The sequence below is a fragment of the Capra hircus genome, chromosome 11, assembly GCF_001704415.2.
Source record: "Capra hircus breed San Clemente chromosome 11, ASM170441v1, whole genome shotgun sequence".
In the NCBI taxonomy this organism is placed as follows: Eukaryota; Metazoa; Chordata; class Mammalia; order Artiodactyla; family Bovidae; genus Capra; species Capra hircus.
Window position 1 is genome coordinate 3459639 of NC_030818.1, and position 23336 is coordinate 3482974.

General features: G+C 42.2%; 1 protein-coding gene across 1 annotated transcript in view; it reads left to right on the forward strand.

Moving 5' to 3' along the window:
* VWA3B (von Willebrand factor A domain containing 3B) overlaps positions 1-23336 on the forward strand; it is a 187590-nt gene that overhangs the window by 145979 nt on the left and 18275 nt on the right. The window contains exon 23 of the mRNA XM_013967429.2: positions 22501-22612. Coding sequence (XP_013822883.2) covers positions 22501-22612 — 112 coding nt within the window. The remainder of the gene's footprint in view (positions 1-22500; positions 22613-23336) is intronic.

The following is a 23336-nucleotide window of genomic DNA, read 5'->3' on the forward strand; positions in this document are numbered from 1 at the left end:
TGGAGAATCCCAGGGACGGGGGAGCCTCGTGGGCTTCCGTCTGTGGGGTCGCACAGAGTCGGACACGACTGAAGCGACTTAGCATAGCATGGCATAGTTGCAGCACATGGGCTCAGAGGTTGTGGTGCACTGTCTTAGTTGCTCTGTGACATGTGGAATCTTGTTAGACCAGGGATCAAGACTGTGTCTCCTGCGTTGACAGGCAGACTCTTATCCACTGTATTACCAGAGAAGTCCTGAATCATTTACCTTTTTAAAAAATTAATTTATTTTTTTATTGAAGGATAATTGCTTTATACTTTCACTTTACAGAATGTTGCTTTACAGAATGTTGTTGTCTTCTGTCAAACCTCAACATAAATCAGCCATAGGTATTCATATATCCCCTCCCTCCTGAACCCCCCTCCCATCTCCCTCCCTACCCCACCCCTCCCCATTGACACAGAGCCCCTGTCTGAGTTTCCTGAGCCATACAGCAAATTCCCCTTGGCCATCTATTTTACACATGGTAATGTAAGTTTCCATGTTACATCTCACCCTCTCCTCCCCCCTCCCCATGTCTATAAGTCTATTCTCTTTGTCTGTTTCTCCATTGCTGCCCTGTGAATAAATTCTTCAGTTCCATTTTTCTAGATTCTGTATGTATCCATTAGAATACAATATTTATCTTTCTCTTTCTGACTGACTTCACTCTATAATAGGTTCTAGGTTCATCCACCTCATGAGAACTGACTCAAAGGCATTCCTTTTTATGGCTGAGTAATATGCCATTGTGTATAGGTACCACAACGTCTTTATCCATTCATCTGTTGTAAATAGTGTAAATAGGGCTGCAATGAACAATGGGATACATGTGTCTTTTTCAATTTGGGTTTCCTCAGGGTATATGCCTAGGAGTGGGATTTCTGGGTCATGTGGTTTTATTCCAAGTTTTTTAAGGAATCTCCATACCTTCTTCCATAGTGGCTATATCAATTTACATTCCCACTGACAGTGCAAGAAAGAAAGAAGAAAGTGAAGTTGCTCAGTTGTGTCCATCTCTTTGCAGCCCCATGGACTGCAGCCCACCAGGCTCCTCCATCCATGGAATTTTCCAGGCAAGAGTACTGGAGTGGATTGCCATTTCCTTCTGCAGGGGATCTGACCCAGGGATTGAACCTGGGTCTCCTGCATTGCAGGCAGACACTTTACCATCTGAGCCACCCTTTTCTCCACACCCTCTCCAGCATTTATTGTTTGTAGAGTTTTTGATGATGGCCATTCTAACTGATGTGAGGTGATATCTCATTGTAGTTTTGATTTGCATTTCTCTAGTAATGAGCAATGTTGAGCATCTTTTCATGTGTTTGTTAGACCTCTGTGTGTCTTCTTTGGAGAAATGTCTGCTTGGGTCTTTTTCCCACTTTTTGATTGGGTTGTTTATTTTGCTGGTATTGAGTTGTATGAGCTGCTTGTATATTTTGGAAATTAATCCTTTGTCAGTTATCTCATTTGCTATTGTTTTCCCCCATTCTGAGGGTTGTCTTTTCACCTTGCTTATAGTTTCCTTTGCTGTGCAAAAGCTTTTATGTTTAATCAGATCCCACTTGTTTACTTTTGTTTTTATTTCCATTACTCTAGTAGGTGGATCATAGAAGATCTTGCTTTGATTTATGTAATCAAGTGTTCTGCCTATGTTTTCCTCTAAGAGTTTTATCGTTTCTGGTCTTGCATTTAGGTCTTTAATCCATTTTGAGTTTATCTTTGTGTATGGTGTTAGGAAGTATTCTAATTTCATTCTTTTACATGTGGCTATTCAGATTTTCCAGCACCATTTATTGAAGAGGCTGTGTGCCCCATTGTATACTCTTGCCTCCTTTGTCAAAAATTAGGTACCCATAGGTGTATGGGTTTATTTCTGAGCTTTCTATCTTGTTCCATTGGTCTATATTTCTGTTTTTGTGCCAGTACCATACTGTCTTGATGACTATAGCTTTGTAGTATAATCTGAAGTCAGGGAGTTTGCTTCCTCCAGCTCCATTCTTCTTTCTGAAGACCACTTTGGCTATTTGGGTCTTTTGTGTTTCCATATGAATTGTGAAAATTTTTGTTCGAGTTCTGTGAAAAATGTCATTGGTAATTGGATAGGGATCACATTGAATCTGTAGATTCTGTTTGTTAATATAGTCATTTTCACAATATTGATTCTCCCTACCCAGGAACATGGAATATCTCTCCATCTGTTTATGTCACCTTTGATTTCTTTCATTAGTGTCTTACAATTTTCTGTGTACAGTTCTTTTGTCTCCTTAGGTAAATTTATTCCTAGATATTTCTTTTTGTTGCAGTGGTGAATGGGATTGATTCCTTAATTTCTTTCTGTATTTTCATTGTTAGTATATAGAAATGCAAGTGATTTCTATATATTGATTTTATATCCTGCAACTTTGCTAAATTCACTGATTAGCTCTAGTAATTTTCTGATACTATCTTTAGGGTTTTTTATGTACAGTATCATGTCATCTGCAAACAGTGAGAACTTTACTTCTTCTTGTCCAGTCTGAATTCCTTTTATTTCTTTTTCTTGTCTGCTGTAGCTAGGACTTCTAGAACTATGCTGAATAATAGTGGTGAAAGTGAACACCCTTGTCTTGTTCCTGACCTTAGGGGAAATGCTTTCAACTTTTTACCATTGAGAATAATGTTTGCTGTAGGCTTATCATATATGGCCTTTACTATGTTGAGGTAGGTTCCTTCAATGCACATTTTTGAAGAGTTTTAATCATAAATGGGTGCTGAATTTAGTCGAAGGCTTTTCCTGCATCTATTGAGATTATCATATTGTTTTTATCTTTCAATTTGTTAATGTGGTGTATCACATTGATTGCTTTCCATATATTGAAGAATCCTTGCATCCCTGGGATAAACCGAGCTTGATCACGATGTATGAGCTTTTTGATGTGTTGCTGAATTCTGTTTGCTAAAATTTTGTTGAGGATTTTTGCATCTATGTTCATCAGTGATATTGATCTGTAGTTTTCTTTTTTTGTATTGTCTTTGTCTGGTTTTGGTATCAGGGTGATAGTGGCTTCGTAGAATTAATTTGGAAGTGTTCCTTCCTCTGATTTTGTGAAAGAGTTTTAGAAGGATAGGCAATAGCTCTTCTCTAAATGTTTGATAGAATTCTCCTGTGAAGCCATCTAGTCCTGGGTTTTTGTTTTCTGAGAGATTTTTGATCAAATCTTCAATTTCAGTGCTTGTAATTGGGTTGTTCATAATTTCTGTTTCTTCCTAGTTCAGTCTTAGAAGATTGAACTTTTCTAAGAATCTGTCCATGTCTTCCAGGTTATCCATTTTATTGCCATATAGTTGTTCATAATAGTCTCTCTCTCTCTTTTTTTTTCCCCCGGTCAGCAAGTCATCACTTATTCATTAACACAACTCCAAGTCCAGAAAGCTGCCTGACATGACAACTTTTCTTTCTTAGTTATGGTCCCCTCCAGACAGTAGAGTGACAGGGTCATGGATCCCCTTCAACAGAGTGAGATGTGCTTGCCCCAGGGTGCCCTCTTCAGAGACATCCTGTAATTTTGCCAGCCTTGCCAATGTGTGACATGGGGGGTCACCCCACTGTCTGTTGTAACGTCTCCTTTTTCATTTCTAATTTTGTTGATTTGATTCTTCTTTCTTTTTTCCTTGATGAGTTTGGCTAAAGGTTTGTCAATTTTGTTTATCTTCTCAAAGAGTCAGCTTTTAGTTTTATTAATCTTTACTATTGTTTTTTTTTTTTTTCATTTCTTTTCCATTTACTTCTGCTCAGATCCTTATGATTTCTTCCCTTCTACTAATTTTGGAGTTTTTTGGTTCTTCTTTTTCCAGTTGTTTTAGGTATAAAATTAGGTTGTCTATTCAATGTTTTTCTTGTTTCTTGAGGTAGGATTGTATTGTATAAACTTCCCTCTTAGAACTGCTTTTGCTGCATCCCATAGGTTTTGAGTTGTCGTGTTTTCATTGTCATTTGTTTCTAGAAATTTTTTTATTTCCCTTTTGATTTCTTCAGTAACCTATTGGTTATTCAGAAACATATTGTTTAATCTCCATGTGTTTGTGTTTCTTACAGTTTTTTTCTTATAAATGATATCTAGTCTCATAGTGTTGTGGTCAGAGAAAATGCTTGATACAATTTCAGTTTTCTTAAATTTACTGAGGTTTGATTTGTGATCCAAGATGTGGTCTATCCTGGAGAATGTTCCATGTACACTTGAGAAGAAGGTGTATTCTCCATTTGGATGGAATGTCCTAAAGATATCAGTGAGATCCATCTCATCTAATGTATCATTTAAGACTTGTGTTTCCTTATTAATTTTCTGTTAATTAAAGTCTCCTAATTAATTAAAGTCTTCTACTATTATTGTGATACTGTCAATTTCTCCTTTTATGTCTGTTCAGTTCAGTTCAGTCGCTCAGTCGTGTCCAACTCTTTGCGACCCCATGAATTGCAGCACGCCAGGCCTCTTAGTGTTTATCTTATGTGTTGAGGTACTCCTATATTGGATGCCTAGATATTTACAATTATTATGTCTTCCTCTTGGATTGATCCCTTGATCATTATGTAGTGCCAACAAAGGTCCGTCTAGTCAAGGCTATGGTTTTTCCAGTAGTCATGTATGGATGTGAGAGTTGGACTGTGAAGAAAGCTGAGCACCGGAGAATTGATGCTAAAACTGTGGTGTTGGAGAAGACTCTTGAGAGTCCTTTGGACTGCAAGGAGATCCAACCAGTTCATCCTAAAGGATATCAGTCCTGAGTGTTCAATGGAAGGACTGATGTTGAAGCTGAAACTCCAATACTTTGGCCACTTGATGTGAAGAGCTGACTCATTTGAAAAGACCCTGATGCTGGGAAAAATTGAAGGCAGGAGGAGAAGGGGACGACAGAGGATGAAATGGTTGGATGGCATCACTGACTCAATGAATATGAGTTTGGGTAAACTCCAGGAGTTGGTGATGGACAAGGACGCTTACTCCTTGGGAGAAAAGTTATGACCAACCTAGATAGCATATTCAAAAGCAGAGACATTACTTCATCAACGAATGTCCATCTAGTCAAGGCTATGGTTTTCCCAGTGGTCATGTATGGATGTGAGAGTTGGACTGTGAAGAAGGCTGAGCGCCAAAGAATTGATGCTTTTGAACTGTGGTGTTGGAGAAGACTCTTGAGAGTCCCTTGGACTGCAAGGAGACCCAACCAATCCATTCTGAAGGAGATCAGTCCTGGGTGTTCATTGGAAGGACTGATGCTAAAGCTGAAACTCCAATACTTTGACCAATTCATGCAAATAGTTGACTCATTGGAAAAGACCCTGATGCTGGGAGGGACAGGGGGCAGGAGGAGAAGGGGACGACAGAGGATGAGATGGCTGGATGGCATCACTGACTCGATGGATGTGAGTCTGAGTGAACTCCGGGAGTTGGTGATGGACAGGGAGGCCTGGTGTGCTGCGATTCATGGGGTCGCAAAGAGTCGGACATGACTGAGAGACTGAACTGAACTGAACCAAAGGAGGCCTGGCATGCTGCGGTCCACGGGGTCGCAGAGTCGGACCTGACTGAGTGACTGAACTGAACTAAATTGAACTGTCCTTCCTTATCTCTTGTAGTATTCTTTATATTAAGCTCTATTTTGTCTGATATGAGGATTGCTACTCCAGCATTCTTTTGCTTCCCATTTGCATGGAATATATTTTTCCATCCTCTCACTTTCAGCTTATATGTGTCTTGAGGTCTGAAGTGGGTTTCTTGTATACAGCATATATATGGGTCTTGTTTTTGTATCCATTCAGCCAGTCTGTGTCTTCTGGTTGAAGCAATTAATCTATTTACATTTAAAGTAATTATTGATATATGCATTCCTATTGCCATTTTCTTAATTGTTTGGAGTTGATTTTGTAGATCTTTTTACTTCTCTTGTATTTCTTGACTATATAAGTCCCTTTGACACTTGTTGTAAAGCTGATTTGGTGGTACTGAATTCTCTTAACTTTTCATAACTTTTGCTTGTCTCAAAAGCTTTTTATTTCTCTGTCAATTTTGAATGAGATCCTTGCCGGGTACAGTCATCTTGGTTGTAGATTTTTCCCTTTCAGTACTTTAAATATATCCTGCCATTCCCTTCTGGCCTGCAGAGTTTCTGCTGAAAGATCAGCCCTTAAACGTATGGGGTTTCCCTGGTATGTTACTTGTTGCTTTTCCCTTACTGCTTTTAAGATTCTTTCTTTGTGTTTATTCTGTTAGTTTGATTAGTATGTGTCTTGGTGTGTTTCTCCTTGGGTTTATTCTGTATGGGACTCTTCATGCCTCTTGGACTTGATTGACTATTTCCTTTTCCATGTTGGGGAAATTTTCAACTATAATCTCTTCAAAAATTTTCTCATACCCTTTGTTTTTCTCTTCTTCTTCTGGGACCCCTGTAATTCGAATGTTGGTGCATTTGATATTGTCCCAGAGGTTATTCTGCTCTTCAGAAATTATTTCCACCATTTTATCTTCCAGCTCACTGATTCATTCTTCTGCTTCAGATATTCTGCTATTGATTCTTTCCAGAGTATTTTTAATTTCAGTAATTGTGTTGTATGTCTCTTATGTTTATTTTTTAATTCTTCTAGGTCTTTGTTAATTGATTCTTGTGTTTTCTCCATTTTGTTTTCAAGATTTTTGATCATCTTTACTATCATTATTCTGAATTATTTTTCAGGGAGTTTGCCTATTTCTTCTTCATTTATTTGGACTTCTGTTTTTCTAGTTTGTTCCTTCATTTGTATAGTAATTCTCTGCCTTTTCATAATTTTTTTTAACTTATTGTGTTTGAGGTCACCTTTTCCCAGGCTTCAGGGTTGAATTCTTTCTTCCTTTTGGTTTTTGCCCTCCTAAGGTTGGTCCAGTGGTTTGTGTAAGCTTCAAATAGGGTGAGATTTGTGCTGAGGTTTTGTGTGTGTTTGTTTGTCCTCTGTTGGGCAAGGCTGAATGAGGTGGTAATCCTGTCTACTGATGATTGGGTTTGTATTTTTGTTGTTTGTTGTTTAGATGAGATATCCTGCACAGGCTGCTACTCGTGGTTGGGTGATGCTGGGTCTTGTACTCAAGTGGTTTCCTTTGTGTGAGTTCTCACTATTTGATACTCCCTAGTGTTAGTTCTCGGGTAGTCTAGGGTCTTGGAGTCAGTGCTCCTACTCCAAAGACTCAGGGCTTGACATTTGGTTAGGAATGAAGATTCCACAGGTGATTTGTTATGGTATTAAGTGAGCTTAAAACAAATACCCCAAAGTGAGAAACCAAAGATGAACCCCAAACAAATGGCAGTTACAAAATCAGGTAAATAATAATTTAAATAATGGAATATACACATATACATATGCACCGATAAGAAAAGTCAAAACAGTCCAACTAAAACAAAGTACAGTAGATTGACCTGGTGAACAAACAAAATCAAAAATTATATGTGTGTGACTGAATATAAAAAAGTGTGACTGAATATACACATATGCATATATATGCATAATCAAAATCAAGAGTCTAACAAAAATAAAGTACAATAGATTGATCTGGTGAACAAAGGAAGCCAAAAATCATATCTACCAGTTAACAGCAAAACTTACTAAAGCACAAACTGGAAAATAAAACTAAAGCAAAGTGCCAACTGGGGAATAAAGCAATGAAAATAAAACTAACAAATATGTTGAGAGGAAAGGAAAGAAAGAAAAGAAATAAAGAATAGATATGCAAGGTTAAATAGAGGTAGAAAAAGAAGATTTATATACATTAAAGATTAACTGCAAGGGGAAAGTAACAGTAGGAAAAGCAAACAAAGGAATAAATGTAGAAAAATTAATTAAAACTGAAAAGAGAGAAAAGGAAAAAAACAAGGAAAACTCCACAGAACTGCAAAAGCCCAATGTAGAGGCAGAGGTTTATAACAACAATAAAAAATGTGAGTGAGAAAAAGAGAAAAGAAAAAGCTCAAAAGCTGAATTAGATTTCTTAGTGCCAATAAAATTGACAACAACAACAGAGGAGGGGAAAAGGGGAAAAAAAGAAAAGAAAAAAATCCAAAGAATCTACAGAACAAGTCAAAACATAGGAATACTAGATGTTCTTGAGTCACTGCTCTCAGAGTCCTTTCCTTCACTAGGAGTCACAGTCCACCTCACCTCCCTGGGAAGCCCTCCAACACTGTGCTGATCTCTGGACCTGTTGTGGGGGCAGCTTAGATTCTAATCTGGTCTTGCTTCTATGTGTTCTTGCCTCCAATGTCCACAGCTATCAGAACTGGTGTGTTTTCTTTTGTGAAAGCTCTCAGTGTTCTTTTATATATTCCATAGATACAGAGTCTGCCTAGTTGATCGTGTGGATTTAATCTGAAGCTTATACAGCTGGTGGGGAGGTTTGAGGTCGTATTCCTTAGCCACACTGCCTCTGGGTTTCAATTGTGGTTTTATTTCCACTTCTGCATGTGGGTCGTCCTCTGGGGTTTGCTTTTGAGGATGCCCTGGAGCATCCTGGGGTTTGCCCCTGTGAGGGCCAGGTGGGGAGGTGGTGCAGCTGCTTGGGTCGCAGGGGTTCTGGCAGCATCAGGTACTCAGGGGAGTTGGTGGCTAGGACAGCAGGAAATATAGTGCTCTAGAAGGGTATGATGAGTATTGGCCAATACTTCCTGTATTCTTGCCTGGAGAAGTCCCTGACAGAGAAGCCTGGCAGGCCACAGTCTACACGGCCGCAAAGAGTTGGAGACTACCGAAGCAACCCTGCAAGCATAGACGCAAGACTTTTTCTTGTCTGTGGCAGCTCTGCCCCAGGGAGAGTTGAGCGTGAAGGTGGTGTAGCTGCTTGGCTTGCAGGGACCCTGGCAGCACCAAATGTGCAGGGACATGGACTGCCTCTGCTGCAGGAGTTATGGCCCTATCAGAGAGTCTTTTTTTGAGCCTCTTGTAGCTGGTGATTGGAGAAGGCAGTTGCATCCCACTGCAGTACTCTTGCCTGGAAAATCCCATGGACAGAGGAGCCTGGACGACTGGACAACTGAGCGACTTCACTTTCACTTTTCACTTTCATGCATTGGAGAAGGAAATGGCAACCCACTCCAGTGTTCTTGCCTGGAGAATCCCAGGGATGGGGGAGCCTGGTGGGGTTCCGTCTATGGGGTCACACAGAGTCTGACATGACTGAAGCGACTTAGCAGTAGCAGTAGCTGGTGATCAGAAGGCCTCTTTGGCCAGTCTGTCTCCACAGCTCTGCCCGTTCAGGCACTTAGAGGGCTTCCTTGCCTGGCGTCCTTCTCTGTTGTTTGATGCATCAGACACATAGAGGGGGCCCCCCTGGTTGGGGTCCTACTCTGTAGGTCGGGGTGTCAGGCACTTAAAGGAGCACCCTGGGTGGGGTCCTATTCTGTAGTTCAGTGCATCAGCCCCTCTCTGGGCCAGCCTGTCTATTGTTTAGCTGCCTCCACTGGCTGTGTAGAGAGAGGCTATGGTGATGGCTCCACCCACTATGCGTGACTCAGCAGTATCACCTTGCTTCCATTGCTGTCCAGCTTTCCTCCACAGGCATTTCTCACCACAATCTCCTCCCTCACATCCCCTTGATCCATCTCTCCGCAGTCAACAGCAGCCCTTGCCCTGCGATTGCTCCACAATCCCTAAACTCCAGCTCCCAGCCACTGCGCCTTCCAGGGGACCTCATCCCTGTCCGGAGTATGTATGGCTGCGGCGAGGACTGTCTGACTCTCGTTCCATTTAGGCTACCACAGAGCAGCTGTTTCCCTCTCAGACTTAAATGTTTCTCCTCTGACTCAGACAGTTGCCCCAATATGGGGATCAGACCCTTGCTTCAGTTCCCCCACCCATCGAGGGCAGGTCCAGTCTTGCCAACACTCCTGTTTTCCCCCCTAGTTCCTTCATCCTACCGAGTTTTGTGTGATTCTTTCCCAGTGGTCAGGCACTCCTGTCTGCTCCCAGCTGGTGTTCTGCATGCACTTCTGTGTCTGAAGGTGTATTCCAGATGTATCCATGGAGAGAGATGTACTCCATGTCCACCTACACCTCTGCATCTTTAAATCCTCAGTCATTTAATTGTTTTTCTTCCTTGAATAAATTTTACACATAGATACAGAGTGTCCATAATTATTTTATGTTCTACTTTTCAATTTAGCATTGTCTTATATACTTTCATTCTATTTTTGCTGAACCATCAGATTGATATTTTTTGTGGTTACATGATATTCCATGGTGTGTAACTACCCTCATTGGTTTAACGCTTCACTGAACGTTGGATATTTGGGTTTTTGTTTTTTTTTTTTCAGTTTTCCTTTCAGATGTTTTGATGCTTCTATGGTGCATATAGTGAAAGTGAAAGTGAAGTCACTCAGTCGTGTCCGACTCTTAGTGACCCCATGGACTGCAGCCCACCATGCTCCTCCGTCCATGGGATTTTCCAGGCAAGAGGACTGGAGTGGGGTGCCATTGCCTTCTCCATATGCTGCATATAGCTGAACTATTTTGGTAAGATAAGTTCTTAGGAGTGGGACTCAGCCCAAAGAACATAAACACCTGGGGGCTCTAAATACTTGCTGCCTGTATAATAAATATTCTCTTTCTGACTGTAGTAGAGTGTGTGTAGACCTGGAATAGTTCATCCAGAATCTTACTGACTTCTATAAAATTTTCATATATTCGCCATTTGATGGCATGAAATATATATATATATATATATATATATATATATATCTACAAGAAATTGACCTTTGAGATTCATCTATTTTTTATTTAAGTCTTTGCTAAATGATACTGACGTTGCCTGGTTTTAAATTCTGTTTTTGCTATTCTAGATTGTTGTGTTTTGTTTGCTTATTTTAACTTAATTTTCCCCTGAAAATGGCTTTTTCCTCCTGTAGTGTAGAAACCTATTTCTTTTCTTCAGAATGTAAAAGTTTCATCATATCTTTATTTTTGTTTTTACTTATTCTGTTTTATTTATTTATATGTATTGGGATTCTTACTATTGTTTTTATTCAAAAAAAGTGACCCCCTCAAAGAGTTGTTCAGTCTTTCCTTGGAATGCACCATCTATTGACCCCAAATGTGTGGCTGTCTGTTGGCCTTTCACACGTAGATGTCCCATGGACACCCAAGAATCAAGAAGACTGAAAATGAATTAACTCCCTTTCCCTGGAGATCTCTTCTTTCATCATGCCTCTTCCTCTCTGTTTGTCCCTTCAATTATTCATTGAAATATTTATGAGTTCCTCTGAGGTGCCAAGCCCTATTCTAAGCACTAGAAGTACTTAAACACAGGGACCAAGCCCCACGCTTATTCTAGTTGAGAAAACAGACCATTATAGGTCCTAAATGATGGGCTTTCCCATGTTGAGCTCTGAAGACGTTACTGCCTAACAGCAGAATTTTCAAGCTTTCGATCTCTGGGTTAGGAAGGTCACATGGAGGAGGAAACAGCAACCCACTCCAGTATTCTTGCCTGGGAAATTCCATGGACAGAAGAGCGTATAGGGGTACCATCCAAAGGGTCGCAAAGAGCCAGACATCACTGAGTAACTGAGCAGCAGCAGCAGCATTCTTTCATCTATACTTTACATTAAATTTAAAAATGGGAGCGTTGCTAATGTAGTGAAAAGAAGCCTCTTATGATTCAGAACAAAGTATGTTCTGAATTTGTCTAGATTTGTGGGATTCAAAGGCTCATTGTTCATGAGATATGAGTTAATTGTTCTATTTCTTTATTCTTTTCTCCACAGAGTGGTAAGTAAAATAATTTCCACAATTTCTTCATCCAAAAATATTTGTTCATTCCCTACCATGGATCAGATTCATGGCGCAGGTGATCTCAGGCAGTGAATAGCCTGTCACATTCTTCTCTCTTTCCTTGGGATCTGCCAAGGTGAAGCTATACATTGAACACAAAATAGGGGGTTGTTAATACCTTTGGAGACATGGGTTCAGCCCAGTGTAGGAGACATACTGTATTAGAACATAATCCCCATGAGAGCTGAGATCTTGTTTGGCCTCACTTATAGCTACATCCACTGAGAATGATGCTTGGCACCTGGTGGGTGCTCAGAAGTATTTATTGAAGGAATGAAACCCAGACCCTTATATCAGAGTATTAAAAATAGGACAGTGGAGGCATAGCCATGGAACAACTGGAAGGCGGGGAAAGTGAACAATTCTGCCTGGGGAGCTGAGGCAGAATTCCAATCGGAAGGGGGCGATTGGATTTGATCCAGAAGGATGTGTAGGGATTTGAGGGTGGGCGTGTGAGAAGTGTCCTGAGTGAGAGAAACAGCTTGTGTGTGCAAAGACAGGTAGAGGGGAAGAAAATGGTGTATTCACCAGGGGTGTGGCAGGAGACGAGACGGAAAGGGAAGATGGACCCAGAATACAGGGGACTGAAAATCTCTCCTAGAATCAGGGACTCTATCCTGTAGGAAATGAATACCAGTGAGAGATTTACAGCAAGCATAAAACATGAACAGACTTTTGTTTGGGGAAGATTTTGGCAGCAAGATAAGACTCAATGTAGCGGGGGAAGACCAAAACCAGGTGCAGACTCTGAGAGACGTTGATCCTTGAGCCAAGCCAGTACAGTGTGGAGGGTTTAGGTGAAAGAGGCATGAGTTGGTGGAAAGTGAATGTGTGCAGTGAGCCAGAGGGCGAAGTTGAGAACACCCACAAACTCCCCATCGTGGACAGCTAAGAGACAGAGGCACTGTTAACCACCACGTCCATATCACCTCTGCCCTTCTAAACACCCTGTCGTGCTGTCACCCCTTACCATATTTTTGTTTTCTTCACAGCACATTTCACCACCTGACATTATGTATGTATTTGTTCATGATCTGTATCCTCCACTAGAATAAGTGGGACTTGGTCCATTGTGTTCTAGGTATTTCTAATATTGCTGGAGTATTGCTTGACACCTTGTAAGCACTCCCAAATACGTGAATGAATAAATAAATGGAAGAACAGAAGGAAGAGGTACCATGAGAGGAAAGGAAAGGAAACTCACTTTGGGTCCTCGATTCTTGGATGTCCCCAGGGCATCTGGGTGAGAAAGGCCCATAGGCAGCCACATGTTTGGAGTTTAGAAGAAAAGTCTGAGTTAAGGAGATAGATTTGAAGGTTCTTTGAGGTAATTAGAAAGGGAGACTGTAGAGGGGCCAATACAGGACAGCTAGAGAAGCAGAAGCTCCAGGTCGGGAGCTATGATGCCGGAGCCTAAGGAGGAGAGGTGGCAAGAGCCCTGGGCCTGGAGTCAGAAAGATCTGAATTCAAGTCTCAGCACTGCCACATTCCAGCTGAGGGACCTTCCTTAGGCTGTCTAAGCCTAGGGCCCTCATCCTTACGTGAGAAAAATTATAATGGCCACCTGCAAGATGGTTATGAGACAGCTCACATAATATGCTCAGGACAGTGTGAAGCATTAAACATCCAATGGGAAATGCTCTCTCAACACACATTGTCTATCACTGCTATTTTTATGATTAATGAATTACTGAGGAGTTTTGGAATAATCATACAGGATGATGTCTGAAAGCCATTTGACTTTCAAGAGGGATATCAGTAATGATCCTAGCCAGAACAGTATCGGTGGCCTTTGGGGAGTGGAGGCCAGTTTGCAGAAGGTGGAGGAGTGGATAGAAGTTGAGAAAATAAATATAGGAAGTGAAGACTTCAGTTTCAAGATCTTCACAGAAAGGAAAGGAGAAAAAGATGGCAGGAACTTGATGTGAGAGCCACAGCAAAAGAAGACATTGAATTCATGTAATGGTGTTGGTGAGTCCACTGCTACCCTCTTTCTTGGTCAAGGATTAAAGATGTCCTTTCACTGCCCTGTCACTTTTATCAGGTGACCAAAACCCCACTGTCTGCTCAGGGCAGCGCCCATGTGCCCAGGACAGTTGTCCTTAGGTAAGGAATGGGTGGAAAAGGTTCATACTTGGCAGCTGATCCACAGTTTCTTCCACTCTGAGTGTGGGCCTCTGCAAAGGAAGATTTTCTGTATAATTCTTAAGGTGATGCTTCTCCTTATTGTATGTGATGTATTGTGTGATATTTTACTTCATTTCTATCTGAATTGATTTCATGACCCACTAACAGGTGTCAACCTTTCTGTGTGAAAAATGGTTGTAATCAAAGCTCAGGATTGCAAGACTTTTTGAGATCCTGCAGTGAAAAATCCATCACATATGCAGTCATCTTTATTGATTCAGATATAACTAGAGTCTCATTTTAAATTCTAACAGCAAAGGCCAAAGATTTTGATCAATGATTGTAATTTGGAGAGGAAGAAACCTTCTGGTTTTCGTTAAGATCCCCTAGAGTTTATTGATAACACAGCAAAAGGTGGTCAAAGATGGATGGCATGAGAGGCAATCAGAAATGCCTATGTGTGTTCAGAAGGGAGTGGTCACTGTATTTGATCCAGTCGAGGGTGCATCATGGAGCCTGTGGGTCTGTGGCTCTCAGATACTTTCCCCTGCTGTATGTTGGCACCCAGCATAGACACACACTTTTTCCTGAGCTTGGGACAGCTTCATGATTTTTCTGTTGGTCAGGATTAGTGGTGAGAAGTGGTTATACATGCCAGTGTCTGGCATTGTGCCCTGCTTTTCCACTCAGACTTTCCCTGGCAGTTCTTTGCAAGATCAGATGTAGGGTATGAATCATTATTTCACCTGCTCTGCCCAGCACATTATACTGGGCACATCCCATGCTTAACTGTTCTCCCTGTTTCTGTAATCCACTCATTCTGTGGCATCCTTGGAGATAAGTGCTTATATTACTTGACTACCTAATGGAAGGAGAGGTCTTAATTCTGAACTTTTATTTTTTTAATAAAGAAATATCTTCCTGGTATTTATTTTATTTTTGGCCACACTGGATGGCATGTGGGATCTTAGTTCCCCAACCAGAGATCAGACTCATGCCCCTTGCATTGGAAGCACAGAGTCTTAACCACTGCACCACCAGGGAGGTCCCTTAATTCTGAACTTTTTAAATTCCACCGGAAAGCTCCCTTCACCAGCTCTGCTCTTGTTGCCATGATTGAGGAGTTCAACGACATTAGCCCATCCTGAGCCCTCAGGGCTGCAGGACGGTGGAAAGCACCAAGGGCATCCAAGATATAATTAACCTCCCCAAGTTCTCCCTGGGAGCCTGGTGTAGGGCAGCCCCAGTCATAACCTTGGCTGCCTGAAACACACGGTGGTGGAAAATCTTGTTAAGCTATAAGCATCTGTGAACAACCTGAATAGGGACCTTGGAAATGAACTGACCCAGCTGGCCGCACGTGGTTACTACTCCAAGTTGTGACCAGCAAGGAATCTGGAGTCTTTGGCTTTGAGAAATAGCTCATTAAGTGTTCCATTCCATGGAAAATTGTCCAGGAGAAAGAGAGCATTAGGAAAATGCACCACAGATGGGAGGATGTGGGTGAGACTGGGTGAGAAGGGAATGGGAGAATGAAGTGATGAAGAGAAACCACTTGGATTTGAAAACATTATATTGGATTGTGACTTTGACATTACACGAGAGAACAGTAGTTCGGGAGACTTAGAAATTTCTTTGAGTTGTATAAAATGAAGTTAGAATAAGTAGAGTCATTTCTTATGTTTTCTCGCAAACAGTAATTGAACCAGTTGTCTGTCAGTCCTGCCTCATAAGCCATCTTTATACAGCTCTCACTATTCCTTCTTTAAAGGGAAGCATCACACCTTCACCCTTTATGACTAGCCAGCCTCTCTCATTCCACGAGTGAAAACTGTAGTCTCTTCTGCTGATACTTGAGTCTGATAGGAGGACTGACTTCCTGGAGACTGTGACATAGAAGGTCCCCTGGTGTGCAGGCAGGGAATTAGCAAGTCTGGATTGTGCATCCGCGATGCCATCACACAAAGAACACCACATGCACATTGAGGCGATAAGTGAACATCTGGAAACCAGACCCACCATGGGCTCCTGTGAGATGATGATGGTAGGACACCTAGCCAGTGTGAGGCTGAAATCCCAGACAGTGAGGCGCCCGGATATGACGGGCAAGGATGCCAAAGAGAAGATGCTGCCCATGTCATGATTGTGCCATGGTTAGCTGGGGATTTTAGGAGAGGATCCTGCTCAGGAAGACCAGCCAATGGAGGAAATTCAAAGAAGGGAAGAAAAACTCCCACCAACTCTAAATAGTATCTAGAAAGGTTTCTGTCTAGTACCCTGATGTTCAGGAGTGGAAAGGAGGGGAGGGGGGTATCAGCTCCAGGAACAAAAATCAACACCTTGATTCTTTTTATTCTAAAGCTAAAGGCAACCCTCTTGGCTAGAGATTTCAGCTGGGTGGACCCCAGCACTCCCCTGCCACAAGGCTTGTCTTTTTTTTTTTTTTAACTTTTGTTTGTTTACTTTTGGCTGTGCTGGATCTTCACTGCTGCGCGAGGGCTTTCTCTAGTTGCAGCGAGTGGGAGCTGCTGTTTGTGGCAGTTCGTGGGCCTCTCACTGCAGTGGTTTCTCTTATTGCAGAGCACAGGCTCTTAGGGCGCTGAGCTTCAGTAGTTGCAGCACATGGGCTTAGTAGTCGGCACTCGTGGTCTTAGTTCCCCTGCGGCAAGTGGAATCTTCCCAGACCAGGGATCAAACCTAGGTTCCCTGTATTGATTGGCAGGCAGATTCTCCACCACTGGACCACCAGGGAAGTTTTCATCGTTTTTTCATTGGCATAACTCTACCCTAAACAGGTTTGGGTGTGGTCATTGACTTCACTGGCTGGAGGAGGAAAATTGAGTGCAGAAGGCTTATAAGAAGGGTCCAGGCAGGAAACAGAATCTGATTCAGTCACTTCAAGTGAAGAAACATTAATGAAGGGACTGTTTGCAGAGGGGGAGGCAGGTCAAGGCAGCTAAAAGGGGATTTCACCCCAGAACTGGCAAAGCAGGAAGTTGTCAGCATCTCTGGAGTTCAGCGGTGGAGGGAAATAGTGGTACTGGAGCCTGCAAGAGTGCAGTCCACTAGTTGGGGTTGAGGGGCCGGGTATCTGTAGAGAGACAAAAGACAGGGAGGGAGGTTGGAACCAATGCCCCAGCCCTTCTCTCCTTGCTGCCCTCTGACCTTCCACCTCCCATTGGCTCAGCCTATCAGAAGGTCAGTCAGCAAGAGAAATTGGGTCATGTTGTTCTTGGAGGGGTCAGCCTTCTGGAACATGGGGCAGGGCAGGGCAGAGAATGGACCTAGGGGCAGATGGGTGGACCAGAGTAAGCAGCACAGAGATTCTTTTGAAAAGTTTTCTTAAAGGCCCAGCATTTCTATTTACGCCATCACCTCACTTGAGATATTTCTGTACAACCGCAGCAGTCAGCTGGTGGTGGTCTACACTCCAGGCAATGGCACAGAAGTGGCTCTAGTATGTGCATCTCTGAAGAACCTGCCTGTGGATAACTATCAGTAATATCCAAAGTACAGACTTCAGAGCTGCAGTAATTTTCAGGTTTAAATACTTAAAACCTTTTCAAGTTTTCCTCTCTTTGATTCTTCCCTAAAAGAGCAACGAGGGAATATTCCCTGAGAAGATGTTACAAATGTGCTTTTCAAGCTACAGAAATAATTTGATTCAGTGTCTAATGCATATTTATTAGGTTCCTTTGCTACTACCCTGGTAGCTCAGGTGGTAAAGAATCTGCTTGCAATGCAGGAGACCTGCATTCAATCCCTGAGTCAGGAAGACCCGCTGGAGAAGGGAATGGCAACCTACTCCAGTGTTCTTGCCTGGAGAATTCCATGGACAGAGGAGCCTGGCAGGTTGCAGTCCATGGGGTGGCAAAGAGTCAGACATTACTGAGAGACTTACACACTTTAGATACTACCAAAAAAAAGAAACATCTGAAAAAATTCACCCTTCCACAAAAGCCCTTTGAGTTGCTATGGATTGAGATTTGGTTGGAGACTTTACTATCAGAGTGGTTAAGTCTCCCTAGTCCAATGCTGCTGTGTGCTGGACTGAAGGCCATTCAGGGCTTCATTCTATCATTGTTTCCTATGCTTTGTAAGCAGCTGCTTACACAGCTCAAGGAACCACACCAGGACAAGGGTAAGGCCAAGCTGCCCCTGGAGAGGGGATTAGAAACTGCACGGAAATTTGCGGACGTGTATTGCTCATGTGTTTTCTAACATTATGAAATTCCCTGAGGAGGAGGGGAACAAAGCTCTGCAGAAGACTTGCCAACTCTGCTTTGGATTTGAAAGTACAGCTAAGTGTCAGAGTAGCCTGGCAGGCTACAGTCCATGGGATAGAAAAAGAGTCAGCCACAACATAACTTCTGACAGTAATTCTCTGCATGTTCTGTTTGCAGCTTCCCTCTTAAGCCTTGGGCTCATGGATGGACTCCTTAGTGTCCCCAGAAGCCCAGCACTGACCTGCTGTGCTTGAGAAATCTTGCAAGGAGACTTACCCTCCTCTTGAAATGGAGGGAGCTGGGACAGGAAATTCCACTTAGAGCTTCACTTCTGTGGCTTTAGTTTGACTCCTGCTAAAATGCAAATTTCCTAGTAAGGAAAACTTTCCAAGTCTTTTCAACTCTCTACCATGGGTAGGAGAAATGGAGAAGGAAATGGCAACCCATTCCAATATTCTTGCCTGGGAAATCCCATGGACAGAGGAGTCTGGCAGGCTACAGTCCATGGGTTTGCAAAGAATCTGACACAATTTAGCAACTGAACACCAACAACAGCAACCATGGGTCGGTCACTCCCATTCTGCTGCTTCGAGGGACTGGGCAGGAGTTTGCCACCCTTGGTTTACATCTTCCTGTAAGGTCATTTTCTCATTTTCTCTCCAGAAACCATTTCTAAAAGGGATGCAGATCCTGGATACTCTTGTGGTGGAGCAAACCCCTCTACATATAAATGAGAGGAGAGAGAGAGTAGGTCAGAAAATGCTCCAGGCTGGCCTGTTCTCCTCACTAGGTTTCAAAAGAGTTTCCAAATGTTCTGGTCTCATAATTAGGTTCTCTATGGAGAGGAAAGGTCAGAAGATCCCTGGCCCTACGTGTAGTATCTGGATCACAGCAGTCAGACTTTACTTGGCTTTAAGGACAAAATATGGCCAGAGAAGCATGTTGGATCTGCTGCTGGTACTGTTTAGGGGTTGTTTGCAGCAGAGTTCGATGATTTGAGGCAGGAAAAAAAAACAGTGATTTTACAACAACATTTTGAGCCAAAGACTAGTTCTACTTACATCATAGGAGTGTGTTCTGTACCTGATGTGAAAACATGCTGTTTGTTAAGTGGAAAATTCTAAAGCATCAAACATTTAGTGATCTCCACCCCACCAATGCAAACCTGAGAACATGACCTTGAAACTAAGTAATAAAACAAAAGGAGGGTATTGCATCTTGGATCCTGTATCTATTGATACATCACTTGATAACTGAATCTGGCAAAAGAGTGAATTGGAGTCTCTGAATTTTGGAAACAAGGTAGAATCAAATTACCCAGAGAACAGCATCCCTAACTGCCAGCATCACTGCCCATCTGACTTCCTCACTAAAACTGGCCTGCAGGTACTCCCATGCACCTGAGCCTACAGATAGGTTGGCTTATTTATTTAGTGCTGGCATTTCTCGTTCTCTCATTCTCCATCCTCTGTGACTCTCATCCTCCATAGATTTCTTTTTCAAGCCCAATAGCATGCTTGTATTATGCATATGATTAGTTGCCTTATGGCAGAAAAGGAGCTTAGTCCAGTGGCTAAGAGTACATGCTCCCAATGCAGGGGACCTGGGTTTGAGCCCTGGTCAGGGAACTAGATCACACATACAGCAACTAAAGATCCCGTGTGCTGCCGCACTCGGTGCAGCCAAATAAATAATTTTTTTTTTAAATATGAAGTCTTTGGCAAGATTAAAAAATAGCAGGATGTCATCTCTCTGGAAAGGTGCCATCGGCATTGTGGCTGAAGGGATGAGGTATCTAGCTGCCCTGAGTGGTGTCCTACCATCCTGAGAGACCAGTGCTCTATTTTTGTGAATGAATCCATATATTAAAGCTGGTCCCCATAGGTCTGTGTTGCCAAGGCTTCTCTGCTCTATCTGTGGTATAGCTGAGTTGCCTGTGCAGGGATATGGAAGAATCACTGAGTGTGCAGTGAGAGGTTCCTTCCATACAGCTCCACGCTACAGAAACAGCCAGGAGCGAGTTCTTGCCAATAGTAGTAACAGTTGGAAACAAGAGCAGAGTGAATGTGAGTGTACAAAGCCCTGTAGTAGCTGTAATGGTCCTTTCAGGTGAACTCAAGGTATGGGAATGGTATGAAGGAGGGATGATACTTTTTGACTGTTTAGAAAGGCAGGGTTGGTGGGAGGGGGGTGGGTTTGGCAGTGCCTCACAGCATGTGGGATCTTAGTTCCCTGACCAGGGATTGAACCCAAGCCCCCTGCTTTGAAAGGGTGGAGTTTTAATCACTGGACCACCAAGGAAGTCCCAGAAAGGCAGTTGCTTAGGTAGCATTTTCAGTGTGTTAAAAATGAACACGAGCAGCCCTCTGCATCGCTTCCATTCGTTGCTATTACCCTTGCAGGGAAGGTCTTCACAGAGTGAGTGGTTTTTCTGTATTAGATGCATTGGGAAGTGAGTGACAACTATAGGAGGGTAAAAAAGAGCTCTCTGATGATTTCAGGCAAATGACTTCACAGATTTGTACCTGTGAAACTGTAGAGAGCAATCATATTTGTTAGCTTCTGTCTAAGAGAAGCTCTCTGGTTGAGAGAATCCATATTTGGAATCTAGAGATAAAAAGAGGCTAGGTAAATAAAGTATGTGATTATTCTTATTTCGAATTTTGAAAAGGAGTTTTAGATGAACCTAAGCATAGGTTCTGTTTTACAGATGAAATCTAAAGGAGAAAAATGGCTTTCTAGAATCAATGTGGAAATCTTTTGTAAATAATAGGTTGTTATTGGTCTGGAGCTGATAAGACTGCCTCATGCCTCAGGGACCAACAGCATCTCCCTGGCTGATTGGTCTTTGATATGAACACTGATGGTGTGAAGCAGTGTGGCTTTGGAAATTAAATTTATGTAAAGGTGAGGTATTTATGTGACATCTGATTTAATTTGACATATTCTGAATTTTCAAGATTTTGAATTCTATCAATAACAAGAATATAATGTACATGGAATCTTCCATCAAGGAACTGACTACAGTTCTTATGTAGTCTGTGGTGTGGGCATCTCTTTGGGGTAATTATGATGGAAAACTCTGCTGAGTATGTCACAGTTCTGACCATGACTTTTCTGTTATGTTGTAAGAACTACAAGCCAGGGTATCATGCTTCTGTTCCTGCCCTTGTGCGCATGTGACCTGACAGTTTCTCCAGTACTGCAGAAAGTCTGCTAAGACTAAGACTCTCCTGGACAGATATTAGAGGACATTAGAGATCATTTATTTTGTCCTCTTATTTTGCACACACAGAAACTGAAGCCCAGAAATGTTAATATACTGCCCAAGCTCACACAACCACCTGGATAGCACTTGGTCCCATTTCTCCTGTCCCCTGGTCCAGTCCCATCTCTCTGAGACCATTTCATACTGGCAGTAGGTCATTCTGATTGCCCATGGAAAGGAGTGCTTAGATGTCTCCTCTGGTTGAAAGCCTAGGAACAGTCAGATGATATTCACCATCTACCAATGATGTTGAGCCATCCTGTTTGATATACTGACTGCATGTCTAAAAACAGAAATTCCATGAGAATGGAGGGTCCCAAGCAAAATCCAGCTAGGTGGGAACATCAAAAGGGTATTGGTCATCTTCCATTTTTGTCTGTGGCCACATAAGCTAAAAGCTATGTGAGTCTGAAGACTTGAACACATCCTACAGCCCTGGGTCAGGAAGATCCTCTGGAGAAGGGGAAGGCAACCCACTCCAGTATTGTTGCCTGGAGAATCCCATAGACAGAGGAGCCTGGTGGGCCATGGTCCATAGCATCGCAAAGAACTGGACACAACTGAAGTGACTTGGTGCTCACACTACGGTTGTGACTGCTAATTTAAAGTCTTTATCTGATTATTCTGATGCTTGACTCATCTCAATTCTGTGGTCTATCGATTGCCTTTTACCTTGAGAATTGATCATGTTTGCTTGCTTTTTTGTATGTTGCATTTTGGCTTGTATAATGCATATATATTAAATATTGTGTGTTAAGACTCTAGGTTCTGTTTAAATGCACTGGGAAAGGTTGACTTTTTTGGTTTCATTTTAACTTGATTAGATTAGGCTGGAAATTCTGCCTCATTTTCTGTGTGCAGTGGTTCCCCATATCTGTTCAAGTTTAAAAGCCTGTTCCCCAACAGAGTCCCCCAGAGTGAGCATATAGTATGCGCATGTTCTGTAATTCTTCAGTGATGTAATTCTCATCAGAGAATAACAAACTGTCTTGTTCCTGTGATTATTAATGTTTTATTTATTTATTTTTTAGCAACAGAAAATTCAAGGAACTCCAACAAAGAAAAACAAATCAAAAAAATTGGATCCACTCAGAGGCCAGAAGGTTATTGCAAGATGTGATGAAAATGGCTTTTATTTTCCAGGTAGGTAGATATTTTATTTCATAAAATTCCTTTGCTAAGTAATATGATATCAGGGACCAGAAGTTCTCAAACTGTGCTTTCCCTATCACACTGACACTTCGTGAGCTGTACTAAGGTATTCCACTTCTAAAGTGAAAGGATGATGAGGTTTCTACCCATATTTGTGGAGAAGTAATCACCAGAAAAACTTATTAATCTTTCATTTGTTTAGTAAACAAGTTTTTTACTACAGATTTACTATGTTCCATGGAGAAGTGGAACTATGTCCAATGGCACCCCACTCCAGTACTCTTGCCTGGAAAATCCCGTGGACGGAGGAGCATGGTAGGCTGCAGTCCATGGGGTCGCAAAGAGTCAGACACGACTGAGCGACTTCCCTTTCACTTTTCACTTTCATGCACTGGAGAAGGAAATGGCAACCCACTCCAATGTTCTTGCCTGGAGAATCCCAGGGACGGGGCCTAGTGGGCTGCCATCTATGGGGTCACACAGAGTCGGACACGACTGAAGTGACTTAGCAGCAGCAGCAGCACTATGTTCCAAGTATGTAATATTCCTAAAGTGCTGGTCTAACATAGTAAGCAAACAGAAGAAAATTCTTGTCTTTATGGAGCTTACATGCTAGTGGGGGGAGTCAGACAGCAACTGAATAAGTAAAATACGTAGTGTGTCAGATCCAGGGCTATGAAGGAAAATGGAGCCGCGAAGAGAGTTGAGCACATCA